Genomic DNA, 15162 nt, shown 5'->3' with positions numbered 1-15162 from the left:
GGAGAGGGATGATGAGCTCTCATCTGACAATCCTGAATTTATGGGTCTTGAGGCACATCCAAGTGAGAAAACCAAGTGGTTGGGAATGAACTTTGTGTGGAGCCCTAGGATTTAGCAAATCAGTAGTTAACATCATTGAATTTCATAGTTAAAATTGTGAATAGTGGATGAGATAGAATGAATAATGCATGTTAAGGGAGAAGAGTAGAGTTCAATATTTGTAACTCAAGTGAAAATCTGCCTTATAAGAGGCATATAAATCCTGGATAACATGGTGAAACCCCGTCTCTACTAAAAAATACAAAAACTAGTCGGGCGAGGTGGCGGGCACCTGTAGTCCCAGCTACTCGGGAGGCTGAGGCAGGAGAATGGCATAAACCCGGGAGGCAGAGCTTGCAGTGAGCTGAGATCCGGCCACTGCACTCCAGCCTGGGCGACAGAGCGAGACTCCGTCTCAAAAAAAAAAAAAGAGGCATATAAAAGAAGAGAAAGGGGCTCTTGAAAGAGTTGGTACAGAAATGGTAACAATGAGAGTTGAACTGTGAAGACCCATGTCGCATACTTTAAGGGAGTAGAACTTCCAGAAAAATTTAATAGTTTCAGTTGCCACAGAAAATACCAGTAAGATAAAGATGGTATTTTAATAAAAGCAAATGATTCGAATACCTAGGTAAAAAGTGGCCAAATATTTTGAAATTTGCAAGTTTTTAAAAAATTGACAGTGCAACAGTACATTTTGAAAAGTATTCTTTAGTAAACATCTTTTTAATTCTATTTTTCAGCCAAGCAACCGACATAATGGAAACATCGGGGTGGAAGTCCATGATTCAGTCTCACCCTCATTTAGTAGCAGAAGCCTTTCGAGCACTAGCGTCTGCACAGTGTCCACAGTTTGGCATTCCACGAAAACGGCTAAAACAGTCCTGAAATCTTCCATGAACAGTTGAAAAATGCAACTGACTTTTACTCCTCCAGGTCCAGAAGGATTCTAATACACAAACCATAAGCAAGAGTTGTTTCTGTTATTTTGTCCACAGAACAGAAGCTGAAAAAGCATATTGCTTGCATTTCAGGTGGATAATTTATGGTTTATTCTTCAGCTTTAAATTAGACTGATTAATTCACTTCAAGGCCTTAAATTATCTTCAATGACTTCTCTTGTTCATATAATACTTTAATTTTTTTTTATTGTGCCTTGTCATTTTGACCAAGGCTATGCAGGATTGCACTAGCTCCATAATGCAGTAATATTGATAACTGAAGATATTAAGTTTCAAAAGGATCTTCCATTATTTTCAAAAGAAAATGAATTTTATAGGGTTTGTCCTATGCTATCTCAAAGTTTAAAACTAAGTTCTCTTTAAAAGCACTTGTATTGGAGATAACCAGTAATGTCTCCAGTCTAAGTTCTATAAGTATGGGAGAACCCTCTTACCTTCAAGGTAAGTTATGGCAATACACTGCTTCAGTTCTAATTTATTTTTCATTTCAGGGGGCAAATATGCAATGAGTTGGCCCAGATTTTTAGTGACATTTGTGATGTTTGTCTTGTATGTTAACTGTCCAACAAACTATGGGTTTATTCTAAGTTTACAATGATTAAGAACTGATTGAGGTTAAGATTTCATGAAGAAAGCATGTATTGTGTGGAAGTAATTTTTTTTTAATTTATACTGACCTACATTTATATGAAGAATTCTGTACATGTTAAAAGTAAGATGACCAAATGTAAATTTAATGAGGGCCAATTAAGAAAGATATATATGCACTTTTACTGTGTAACTTTTGTATGCTGAATGGTACATATATTTTTTTGCTTTTGAGGGAATTAATAAGGTATAATTAATTGTGTCTTAACTTTTGAAAGAAATTTTTAGATGGAGACAACTGGGATGTTTGTGATAATAGATAAGAAAGGTATCCTTGATTGTAGTTAAATTGGTTTGGATTACAGACATTATTGAATTGACTCCTATTTTCTCACACTTTGGAAAAGACACCCGAACAGTAAATGAATCCTGGATAGTCAACTCTCCTTCACATAGTGAACTGATACTTGCCTGTGGGAGATGCATACAAAAGGAGAAAACCCTTAGACCATGTCAGGTCACGCTAGGAACCTCCCCGACTCCCCGTTTTCTTCATTGTGTTTCAGTTACTGTACTAACATTGTGGATGATACTGAAATTCTGCATAATGTGAACAGGATAAACTATTTATAAACTGCTTTTCATGGGCCAGTTCTTTATTATAAATGAATTTTAGCTTTAAATGCATATACACGTTCAGTGTTTGATAGTTGTGTTCTTAAGGGAGGTTTGTTCTGGTGCATTGTCCTGGAGAAGCAGAAGTAGTCAGTATCGGGGCACCATATCTGACTTACTGTGGTGGTGACAATGTGCTTCTTAAGGGCAAGATTTATGTTTGACCACAAGGGAAAAAGTGTGTCACTGGAAAAAAATGCATATACCTATGTTTGCAAACATAACTATTCTTCAGATAAAAATCTGTATAATTTGTTTCTTTAATGTTTGAATTCAGGACAAAAGAAAAAATGAAGCTTGAGGTGTTTTCAAATAGACCTTATTTTTGCTATCTCTTTGTTAGGTGTTAACTGAAGCAATTTTAATGTATCCAGATTCATCTGGATTCATATTTACATTGAAAAAACTCAAATAACCTTTTGTTATCCACAACAACCTGGAGTTTAAAAAGATCGTATTTTCACCTGTCTTCATTACTTTCTATGTAGTTTCATTCTTTGTCATGGTAACTTAAATTTGAAATTGGAAGAATCTCTTGGGATAGAAGAAAGATTCTTACCTGGTGATGGACTTCACCCTTCATCCTGTGTAAAGGTATTATGGGAGGTAGAAATTCATTTCCTTAAATCCGTCATAAGATTGAGCCTCTTAAGTTTGCAATATTACAATTTTAAAAATACACGTACACACATACATATGTATACATTTCCAATTTAAGATTTTGCGAGGGTCTTATAAGAAAACAAAAATTCCCTCAGGCTATAGAATTATGTTGTCATGTATCAGAAAAGTACTGATGTATCCATTTATATCCAATGCATACCACACCGGCACATTGTGAATTAATTCACCGCTAGAATCTATATTTCTAACCACAGTGACTTCAGTAAAAATACCATATAATGAACATTTCAGCTTCTTCTACTTACTCAAGAGTTTATTGCAAATCTTAAGGATTTTATTATAAAGATTTTTTTTTTAGTTTGGTAGCACATTTTGTACCAAAAATGTCAAACACTGTGCTGTAAGAATATCCATGTTTGTAGAAATGTCCACTTTTCAGATAATATAATGCCTACCATTATACTAACAGAATCATATGGTAGTTGATTTATTTTTTTATTTATTATGTATATTTTTGGTATTGTGGGTTCTTGAGGCAATGATAAAAACACTTAATGTATTCTGACATGAGTGCTCTAATAGCCTCCTCCCCCTCATTTTAAACTACATACATTACTTTCAAAGTGGGCATAGATATTCTGTCCAGCCTTTTGAACTATTAGCCTGTTCCTGTTTCCCTTTGTCACCTTAAGCAGGGCTTTTTCTGAGAAAGTAGTGAATGGTTTAAAATGTTACATACTATAAAAATAATCATTGAGTAACTGTTGTTTAGACCAACACTTAGAAATACTATATTTGTGCCTTTTCATTTTTTAATTTTAATGTGTGTTGATATTTGGAGCACAAATAATGAAGGTGCCATAATATGGCTTGCCAATGTTACCTCCTTGAATAGTCATGTGTCATTGTCTTGAAATGGTAATTGGAGAACCTTGCATGAAATATGTGATCGTGTGTGTGTGTGTGTGTGTGTGTGTGTGTGTGTGTATATGCGTGTGTCTGTGTGTGTGTAAATACCTTTATTTGCTTGGGGCTTGTGTGTGGTATGTTAAAAAGAGTGAATTTCTGGAAATAGAAATCAGTTAAATGTTGAAAGTTCAGGTTAGCAGAAATATTTCATTTAAATGTGCTTTACTTTGGAGGACAATTGATTAACAGAGCAAATGATAATTTTCAAAAATGTGATCAATTTACTGCATGATGAAATGTGAAAACAGTGCCTTTTTAGGACATGAGTTATAATAAAATTGTTTTAAAATATTAACAAAGATCTCAAAAAGTTGTCATGAACATTATTGGTTTTTTTAAAACTGGATCTAAATAAGAGCTTAGATGACCAAAATTAGAATTAATAATTTACCCGTTTAAATTTTGTGCATAAGTTTAAAATCTTAATCAGAATTCCTTATAAAATGTGGGTCATAGATATGATTCAGTGTTACTAAAATAGAACAGGGATTGTGAAAATCCAACTCAACATACTTAAATATACTTGGCTTAGAGCCAAGCATACTTGAAGAGGTGAATTATTCTGACTTGGACATGCATGCTCTTTGATGGATAAAATAAAAATATTCAATGTATTCTTACAAAAGAAGGTGGGTGGGTGAGTGGGTTTGTTTTAGTGTTCTCAGATTATAAAGACAGCACTTTCCGCACACATAAGTATATTTTACAAACCTTTTTTATACAAGTTAATGAGCTCTACTTTATTTAAGTGTTCATGGAATGATGTAAATTTTAGGTCCAGTTGAACAAATATTGAGTGCCTACCATATGCAAGACTAACTCCTTACTAGGAATGAAATCACACAGTGTCTTCTGTTGGCAGTATGTAAACTTTATGTTTGAAAAGAAATTATTATATTTAAATCTTTCTGTTGTCAGAGTTTATCATTGTATACTGTAACCCAGTAAATTTTGCATTGAGTTTTAAAAAATGAAGATGTAACTTACGTGAGTCTCATTTTGAAAATGAAATTCCGCAAAATTATTTAAAGATTAGTTCTTGGGGAAATTGATTTTCAAGATTCAAGTGTATAAAACTTATATTGAACTTTTCAGGCTCGTTTTAATTAGCTGTTGTTAATGATAAGATACATAATACTTGTATCTTGTTGCTGAAAATATTTTTTGCATTTCAACATAAGTTAAAATAAAGTTGTTACTACTTATTCAGAATTAATTGGCTTATCTTGTGTTTATTTGAAAAATGCATACTCTTTTTTAGATTGGTATGATGCTTTGTGAAAGAGCCATGTATTTGATATGTATTTGATATGCATAGTAATTGCCTTTTCTATATAAGTAAGCTCTTATTTTTTGGAACCAATTGAAGACATTCTTAACTGTGAAATATTAATATGCATTTATTTTAATATGTATGAACCATCAATACTGGATGACTTATTCTAATGTTACGTACGATTAATGTAACACTTAGAGATCACCTTTTCCCTGTCATTCCTATCCCGTATTAATTTCAGTTATCCCAGACAGTTTAATCATGTGATGCTATCAAAAAGCAAATTGGGGCAGGATATTCCTGAATCAGTTTAATAACAGTAACACAATTCGTGCTTTAAAATTATGACCAATGTGGTAGTAGAAAGGCACAGTGAAAAACCTTCCATGTACCTCAGCCACACATACGTGCACTGAATTTTCTCTAATAGAATAAAAGCGGGTTGAAAAATTTAGAACATCATATATGCAAGCATAGTAAAGTAGGATAAGTGGTTAATAATATTATAAATGTTACTAATGAACTTTGTGTAACCTTTTGCTTCCTACTCTGCCGCAGCCAGTCCCCTTAATAGTTTGAGAACATTGGGATGTGATGTCTCCGTCTACCACCTCAGAATCATTTGTTCCTAAGAAAAGACGAAGAGTGGCATTTGCTTTGATCACTGTTTTTAAATAGAAGACACATTGGTAGAAATCTTTCACATAATATGTTTTTGCTTTTGGGGGGGTGTTGGGGAATACCAGAGAGGTCTGCATGCCTCTGCAGTGTACAGTGGCAAGCAGAAGGTTTGTCATTCCTGTTGTCCTCTTGTGCTTCCTTTCCATCTCTCCCTGGCTCTGCCCCCACCCCCTTGTTCCTTTTGTAAAGGGTGCAGGTGTAGTCTTTCGCCAGCCTGTGACATAACACCTGAACAATTTCAATGGTATCCTACCCATTTGCTCAGATTCAAACCAAGCCTTAATCGATAACAAGAAAAGAAAAAAAGGTGGGATTGGTAAATAATAATTACAGCCAAAAAAAAAAAAAAAAACAGTGCACCGAGAACTCTGCTATTCTGCTCTAAAATAGATACATTGCCATAAGCAGAGGTTTTTAGACTGTTTTTTAAAGTCGTCAAATAATTGTGATAGTCATTGTAACAGGCAAAGATGAAAAATGAGAATGACATGCAATTGAAAAAAGGTACTAAAGTTAGATGCATTAAATTTGATCACACCTGAAATGGTAAAGCAGACATTTGAATCAGTAGAAGACAAGGTTGAGAAATGTTCCAGATTATAAGGACAAGAATAAAGAGATGAAGAAAAAGACGATTCAGTTTAATTTATGTTAGCAGTTAATTAAATGGAGTGCCTGGCACTGTGTAGAGCTGTTCACAGTGATAAAGTAGAAATGGTCTGTGTGTTCATAAAGTTTATTTTCTTGAAGAAAGTGCAGTCATATAATAGTAGGGGATAATTGTGATAGGAATACAAGAGGAGCCCCTAGACTGGGGTGAGGGTGGGAGTCCCAGATGACTTTTCTGAGAAAGTGACGTCTAAACTGAGATTCAGTGGAAACTAAGCAGTTTAGTGAGGGTGTCATCCAGCCCATTATTTGAAGTCTTAGAGGCTAAGGTTCATATAGAACATTTATAGAAATGAAAATGAACATGACTATATCCTACTGTGTAAAGGGAAGAAAGGACTAACACAAACCAGTAAGGCGGGGTTACAGTTTATTACAGACCTTATTAAAGGAACCTGACTTAACCTGGGAGGACAGAAGTATTTCAAATGGGGGTATTTCATGCTGATCAACAATCTGTCAATCTTTACTTAGTTTGGAGGGGCTTTTCCATTAGGGGATAGTTGAGAGGAAACATTGAAACTTGAAAATAAATTTCATATGGTAGAAGGGAGAAAGAGGAGTTGAGTGGCTTCCAGGTTCCAGGTTTTGCATTTGGCTAACTGGGTGGAGGGTAGTTCTGTTCACTGATAGAGTAATCACAAGAATGGGAATATTTTTGGGAAAAAAAAATATCATTTGGAGGCTGTTGAACTTAGGGTTCCTATGGTGCATTCGGGTTGGATATGTGAATCATAAAAGTGATCTCAGTTATAAAGGAAGTAATCATCAATACACAAATGATAATCTGCTTATATGAAAAGAAGGCAGCTTAGGGCAGAAACATAAAATTTTATCATTATCCTAAAGAGGATGCATAATAAGATTAAATCAGGAAAGTTTCCCTCCAGGAAGTTGGAGAGGAGAATGTTTCAGGAAAAGAAATGTCTAACAGTGTCACGTTCTGCTGAGTGGCCAAATAGGAAGTTAAAATGTAAAAGATTTTTCAAAGAAGAAATGAAAGGAATCTTTGAGGAAAGAAGTAGAATCTGAGGGAGGAAATGGATCCTCCAAGTATAGGAGAAAGTAGGCCTATATTTGGAAATTTTATACAGTTGTCTTCCTAGGAGACTCAAATTTTGAATTTCATGCTTGGTAAAATGGCTAGGTAAAATACTAAATTTTTTTTTTACTAAATTTTCTTAGGCTTGGTAAAATGGCTAGAATTTCAACTTGGTAAAATGGCTAGGAAAATCCAGAGATAATCCACAAGATATATGTACTGACAGAAACCATCAATGGGAAATAAAATCTCAACACAGTGGCAGAAAATAAAATGGAAAAAGTCTAGGAATTTTCTTGAGACTTACAGACTCTACAAGGAAGAAAATATCCCACAAAATTTTACTGGAAGATAGGAGAAAAAAATGAATACTACATAAAGTAGAAAAAATAAGCCATACTATCATATACCGATACTTAATAAAAATATACTTGAGGAAAATATAAGACAAGAATATAATGATAATATTTGTCTTCAGATTATGTACTGGGGTCATTTGTTCCAATGTACTGCATTTTCCAAGCTTTTCATAAAACAATGTATTACATTATTAATAAGAAAAAAGGTTAAATATTTTTAAAATGTACACTCTGGGCAAGTCAGTATATCAAAGCTATCCAGAATGGCAAAGATGGTAAAATCAAGAACAGTAAATCAGTGAAATAATTGACTACACCAAGCTTGGGAAACGTAATACAGGTCATGTGGTTGATTTGGCAGTTTGTATTTAATTCTTACGCAGACCATCATTACTGATGAGATGTTTATAATCATTTGGAAGTAATGTGGCATGCAATTGCTAGGATAATGTAAATTCCTCTTATTTTGAAAAGACATTTCCCAGCCGGGTGAGGTGGCTCATGCCTACAATCCAAGCACTTTGGGAGGCTGAGGCAGGCAGATCGCTTGAGCCTGGGAGTTCAAAAACCCCGTCTCTACGAAAACTGCAGAAATTTTGTACTGCGGGGTATGATGGCATGGGCCTGTAGTCCCAGCTACTCGGGAAGCTAAGGGGGACGATCGATTGAGCCTAGGAAGTTAAGGCTGCAGTGAGCCAAGATCACATTACTGCACTCCAGACAGATTGAGACCCTGTCTAAAAAAATAAAAAATAAATTAAAAAAAAGACACTTACTGAGTGTGTGTGTGTGTGTGTGTGTGAGAGAGAGAGAGAGAAGGAGTGAGAACTGTTAACATTCAAGCATAAAAGAACTTAGCACATCAAAATCTTGATCAAATCCATTCCTCTTGGGATTTAAGGTTTTAGGCTGAATGGACAAGTGTCTCCTGTTAGTAATAATTACACAATTGAGCCCTTATTTGGCATAAGATACAGTGATGCCAAAAAAAAATACAAAAATAGACGTGTCCTTTACTTTAGTTCACCTTGCTGACAATTAGAGAAACAATTATTAATAATGATCAATCTTGCTAGATATTTATAAAAAACAGACTTTGTTCATTTTCTCTGTTGGTGTCCATTTTCTGTTTTATCAGTGTGTCCTCATTTAGCTTTATTACTTACCCTTTGTTTCCTAGCTTCTTAAGGTGAAGACTTAAATCACTGATTTTTATATAGTTCTTTTCTTATAAGCATGTAAAGTTTTTAATTTTTCTCTAGCTGCTGCCTTAATTACATTCTATACTTTGTTTGTTGTATGTACATTATCACAAGTTCAAAATATTTTCTAATGTGCCTTGGAATTTATTCTGTGGCTCATGGGTTTACCTTCTGTATTTGGGAGAATTTTCCTAGGTATCATAGTTTTATTGATCTCTTACTTAAATCTGTGGTGGTCAGATAATATACTCTGTATGATTTCAATCAGTTGACATTTATTGATACTTGTTTTATGACACAGAATATAGTCTGTGTGAAGGTTTTATATGCATTTGAAAAAACTGTTTTCTGCAGTTAATTGTTGTGTGTTATGAATGACAATTAGGTAGAGCTGATTGATAGTACTATTTAAATCTATATGTTTACTCATTTTTGTTTCCTTTTTTCCAGCAATTACCGAACAATGGTGTTAAAATCTCTAACTTTATCCATGGATTGGTGTGCTTCTCCCTTTAGTTCTGTTAACTTTGTATTTTGAAATTTTGTTATCAAGGGCACACATATTTAAGTTTGTTATGTCTTCTTGATTTGTTGATTTTTTTTAATTTTCACGAAAGATCTTTATCAATGGTGATAAATNCCCGGCCGCCACATCAGCTTTTTATACTGTTTTAAAAGTTATCTTTCCCCATTCTTTTACCTTCAGTTTACTTCTCTCCAAAGTGTGTTTCATGTAAACAGCATGTAGTTGAATCTTGCCTTTTATCCAGTGTGAAAATCTCTGCACTTGGAGTGTTTACTCCATTTCAATTAATGTGATTATTTTTAAGTTTTGGTTTAACTCTTCCATCTTGGTATCTAATATTTATTTATTCCATCCATTTTTTATTCCCCTCTCTCTCCTCTCCTGGTTTATACTGAATGAATTGCACTTTAACATTTTCTGTTTTATCTTGCATATTCAAACTTTTGCTACGATTCCTTTCATCTGTTTTCAAGTTGCCCTAAAGATTACAGTACCTTTAGCATAGTCTATTTCAACTAATACGACACTTCACATCCAGCAGTCTCATTCTCTTCAACCTTTTGTGCTTTTATCTGCTTATATTTTACTTCTACACATGATATAAAACACAAGATAATTTTTTTTAATTTAAAATAGGTAAGAGTTTTTAAAGTACATTTAAAACATAGACATACGGAGTGTTTGTTGTTGTTGTTTTTGAGAGGTAGTCTTGCTCTGTCGCCCAGGCTGGAGTGCAGTGGCGCGATCTCGGTCACTGCAAGCTCCGCCTGCCGGGTTCACACCATTCTTCTACGTCAGCCTCCCAAGTAGCTGGGACGTTATACAGGCGCCCGCCATCACGCCCTGCTAAATTTTTTGTATTTTTCATAGAGATGGGGTTTCACCGTATTAGCCAGGATGGTCTCAATTTCCTGGCCTCGTGATCTGCCTGCCTTGGCCTCCCAAAGTGCTGAGATTACAGGTGTGTGCCACCACGCCTGGCCTTTTTTTTTTGTTTTGCTTTTGTTTTTTTTTTTTTACAGAAAAATATCAATTACATTTACCCAAATATTTACCCTTTCAGGGCTCTTTGTCCCTTCTTTCAGATCTTTATTTCCTTCTAGCATAAATTCCATTTAGCCTGAAGAATTTCTATTAGCATTTCTTCTAGTGAAGCTTTTGTGTGTCTCAAATTGCTTTTATTTCTCCTTCCTTTTTTAAAACTTATTTTTTCTTTCTAAAATGATCAGAAAGAATCCATTTTTAAATGACCATTTCACTGGATATTGAATGCTAAATTGATAGGTGTTTCCCAACCTGCCCCGCACCCCACCCCCCCCAAGACTTTAAAGATGTTTTTTCACTGGGTCCTGCTCTGTGGTTTTTGTTTTTGTTTCTTGTTTTGTTTTGCGGTGGTTTGTATTGTTCCACTGTGTGTAATATGTGTTTTCTTCCCCTGCTTCATTTGCTTCTAAAATTTGTTCTTTATCTTTGTTTTTCAGCAGTTTTACTGCAGGTATGATTTTCTCTGAATTGATCCTCCTTAGGATTTCTTGAGCTTTTTGGATGTATAGGTTAATGTCTTTCATTAATTTTCAAAAATCTCCAGTCATTATTTCTTTAAATATTTTTTCTTCTTCATACTCTTTCCTTTCCATCTGTGACTCCAATTATGCATATATTAAGTCATTTGATGTTGCCTCATATATCTCAGATGCTCTGTTTTGTTTTGGTTTTCTTTTTTTCATTCTTTAACTGGTTTGTTTTTCAATGTGGGTATTATTTATTGACCTATTTTCAAGTTCACACATTATTTCCTAAATCGAGTCCAGTTTGCTGTTAAACCTACCCAATGAGTTTACTTCCAGAGTTTCCATCTGATTCTTTCAGCGTTCCAATGCCTCTACTAAAATTTCTTATTCTCTTCATGCATATTGTTCATCTTTCCACTATATTCTCAACATTTTTATTATAGTTTCAAATCTTTGATAATTTCAATTTCTAGGCCACAGCTGGGTCTTCTACTATTTCCTGTCATAACATTTTATGGATGTTGTCAGACTTATTTGCATGAAGTTATTTGTTCATTATGTTCCCTTTTTGTTAACCTTTTAATGTTTGTATGACATGAAGTAATAGCCCTTCTTCATTTCTAATTTTAGTATTTTTTTCCCCTTTCTTGATTGTTCTTGGTAAAAGTTTATCAGCTTTAATCTTTTCAAAGGTCAATTTTTTTATCTCTTGATTTTTTTTCCTGTTGTGTATTCCCTATTTTATTGATTTCCAACTTGACTATTTCCCTCTTTTTCATTATGCTGTTTAATTTGTCCATCTTTTCCTAGCTTTTAAGTTAGAAGCTTAGATCATGGATTTTACACCTTTATTCCTTCCTGACATAGCATTTAAAGCCATAACTTTAAGAAAATCTTTTAATGGCATCTTACAAATTATTTTTATTGTGTTTTCATTATTGTTCCATTTCAACCATTTTCTAACTTCCTCGTGATTTTTTTCTTTTATCAATGAGTCATTTGGAAGTGTTTTAGCTTGATTTCCAAATAGCTGGTATTTTCTATATCTCTCATTTTAATTTTAACTTAATTCTCTGGCAGCCAGAGGATATACTGTAGCCATTGATACTTACTGATGCTTGTTTTAGTACTCAGCATGTAGTTTATCTTGGTAAATGTTTCAAATGCATTGAAAAGAATGTAACTGTCAGTTGTTTTCTGTAGCAACACACAAATGTGTGTTAGGTCCAATTGATTGGTAATGCTATTCAAATCTTCTATACTTTACTAATTTTTGTGTGCTGTTTTCTATCAGTTACTGAGAGAGGAAGGCCGATCTCACCAACTATAGTTGTTGAATTGTTTATTTCTCCTTTCAGTCCTGTCCATTTGTTTTACTGTTTGACTCTTTATATTACGTACATGTACTACTCTGATAACAAACAAAAATTGTTAAGCTAATGGGAATACCCAAGTGAGAGGGAGGGCATAAATATACAGGAAACAGGCTAATGGGTTGTGTATAATTTCATGCATGTTGTGGTGGTATTCAATAAAGTACATAGGAGAAAGGATAGTTACTTTTGTCCATTTTAACAAGAGGGAAGGAGAGTAGGATCAAAGTAGGTTATGGTAGGTTTCGTTAGTGGTGGCAAATATCCAGGTTATGATCGATGAATCTGACCAGTCTGCAGCAACCTCAATTCTTTCCTCCTCAAAAGAAAGAATTCTACTTAGGGTCAGAAGGTAGAAAAAGAGACTGAGGCAAGTTTCACAGCAGGAGTAGAAGTTTATTAAAAATTTTTAAAGCAGGAAAACAAGGAAAAGTACAGTTGGAAGAGACCCAAGCGGGCACTGTGAGGGTCAAGTGTGCCATTTGACCCTTTGACTTGGAGTTTATATGGTGGCCTATTTCCAGGGTCTTGAATCCCTTTTCCAATGATTCTTCCCTTAGGGTGAGTCACCCGTACGGTGACCTGCTAACACTTTGGAGGTAAGCATGTGCAGTGTGTTTACTGGAGTTGTATGCATGCTTGCCTAAAGCATTCTTCACATTTCCAGTGAAATGCCCCTGGAAGGTTATACTCCACCATTTTGCTTCTTAATGTGCATGCTTGTGCCCACTCACCCAATTCCTGAATATTTTATTGGAAGCTGCTGATTACCAATTTCGAGTGCTTTTATCTATTGGGAGATTGCCTCTCCCTGGCACTGGCTGGACCAATTATCATTTTAGTATGACAACTGCCGGACCATCAGGAAACTGCCTCCTCTGGCACTGGCTGCAACCAATTGTTATTTTAGAGAGCCAGTGTGATAACTGCCGGACCATCATCTGATGATCACCTCTGACATTTCTGGTGGTGGGGTGGGGTGGGGTAGGGTGGTTGGTGGGGAACCCTCTCCTGCCTCACTCCTACCTGACTAGCTACCTACTGTAACAGTTATATATATATATATGGTTGTAGGAAACAGGTGTTCTGGTTCTGTTTTCTCTATGAAGAAATCAGCATGAGAGTGAAATGAAAACACAGAATCAAAATGCTTTTCACCTGAGAACTAACAGTGATAAAGATAAGATTTCTTTTTCATTTTCAAAATTTTCATTAACTTTCTTTTAGCTATTTTTGTTGTCATGTTCATCCTTATAGCCTGATATGTTACTTCTTAGTTTATTTTATCTGTATTTCCTTTTAGAGTTTCTCCTTTTCTTCCACTTAGTCTCAGGTTTATTTTCTGAGAAGACATTTGTAGGCTTTCAAAGGTATGTTCTTTTTCTGCTCTCTGAATAACCCAAATCAGCTTTATTTATGACTATCTGAGAGCTGTTAGCATCTGAGGAAAAATCATAATTGTCCATGTCATCTCTGTAATTTCTGAACCCCTTCTGAGCTTTGGATGGTATATAGTCAAGATTTCCAACAAGCTTAAAATCCAATAGGGGGTATAGAGCAAAGTCTCCTCCTGTGCATAACTTTCTGTCTTAATAAGCCAGATAGATATGTTTTGTGCCTGGAGGAAGGATTTGGTAAATCTCATATAGTGACTGGAGAGAGCTGCATAGATATTGAAGGGACACTCAGTCTAAGTCAGATGATTAGGACTTGGGTCAGCCAATCAGCTGTATTTCCCTGCTCTCAGCACATACTGATTTAATCAAAGCTATTGGGAATCAATGTCTGCAATTGAATCCTTCACTGCTTACTGTGTAATCTTGGTCGAATTACTTATCCTCTGAGTTTATTGCTTCATCTTTAAAAATGTTGATAACTTTGCTATCTCATAGGAATGTTGTGAGGATTGAATGATAGAGTAGATGTGAATGCAGCTATCTTTTTTTTTTTTTTTTTTTTTTTTTTTTTTTTTTTTTTAGGCAGAGTTTCTCTCTTGTCCCCCCAGCTGGAATGCAATGGCGCCATCTCAGCTCACTGCAACCTCCACCTCCCGGATTCAGGTGATTCTCCTGCCTCATCCTCCCAAGTAGTTGGGATTACAGGCAAGCACCACCCATACCCAGCCAATTTTTGTATTTTCAGTAGAGACAGGGTTTCACCATGTTGGCCAGGCTTGTCTCGAACTCCTGACCTCAAGTGATCCCCCCACCTCAGCCTCCCAAAATGCTAGGATTACAGGCATGAGCCACCACGCCTGGCTTGTGAATGCAGCTATCACAACCGGCAAACATACAGGTACATTCTGACTACTGGAGAAAATAGCTCTCAGTTGCCCTCCACCACCAACTGACACTTGGTAGTTAACATAAACAACAGCCTGGTCAACATGGCAAAAACCCATCTCTACTAAAAACAAAAATTAGCCAGGCATGGTGGCACTCGCCTGTAGTCCCAGCTACTCGGGAGGCTGAGGCATGAGAATCGCTTGAACCCAGGAGGCAGAGGTTGTGGTGAGCTGAGATCACAGCACTGCACTCCAGCCTGGGTGACAGAGCGAGACTCTGTCTCACAAAAAAGAAAAGGAAAGAAAGAGATAAAAGAAAAAGGAAGAAAGAGGGAGGGAGATAGGAAGGGAGAGAGGGAGGGAGGGAGGGAGGGAGGAAGGA

General features: G+C 35.5%; 1 protein-coding gene across 3 annotated transcripts in view; it reads left to right on the top strand.

The window, feature by feature from the left end:
* Positions 1-5066, top strand: part of SPOPL (speckle type BTB/POZ protein like) — a 69549-nt gene extending 64483 nt beyond the window's left edge. For 2 of the 3 annotated variants that reach the window (XM_017861132.1, XM_017861121.1), the window contains one exon: positions 783-1296. In XM_017861132.1, coding sequence (XP_017716621.1) covers positions 783-927 — 145 coding nt within the window. In that variant the 3' untranslated portion in view covers positions 928-1296. Of the gene's footprint in view, positions 1-782 lie in introns of all 3 variants that reach the window. The other variant, XM_017861111.1, reaches the window with a different exon arrangement.
* Positions 5067-15162: the final 10096 nt, after the last annotated feature.

This window comes from Rhinopithecus bieti, unplaced genomic scaffold (assembly GCF_001698545.2).
Source record: "Rhinopithecus bieti isolate Rb0 unplaced genomic scaffold, ASM169854v2 scaffold_1618, whole genome shotgun sequence".
Taxonomy (NCBI): domain Eukaryota; kingdom Metazoa; phylum Chordata; class Mammalia; order Primates; family Cercopithecidae; genus Rhinopithecus; species Rhinopithecus bieti.
Note: the sequence above shows the minus strand (reverse complement) of the source record. Positions and strands in the feature narration are given on the sequence as shown.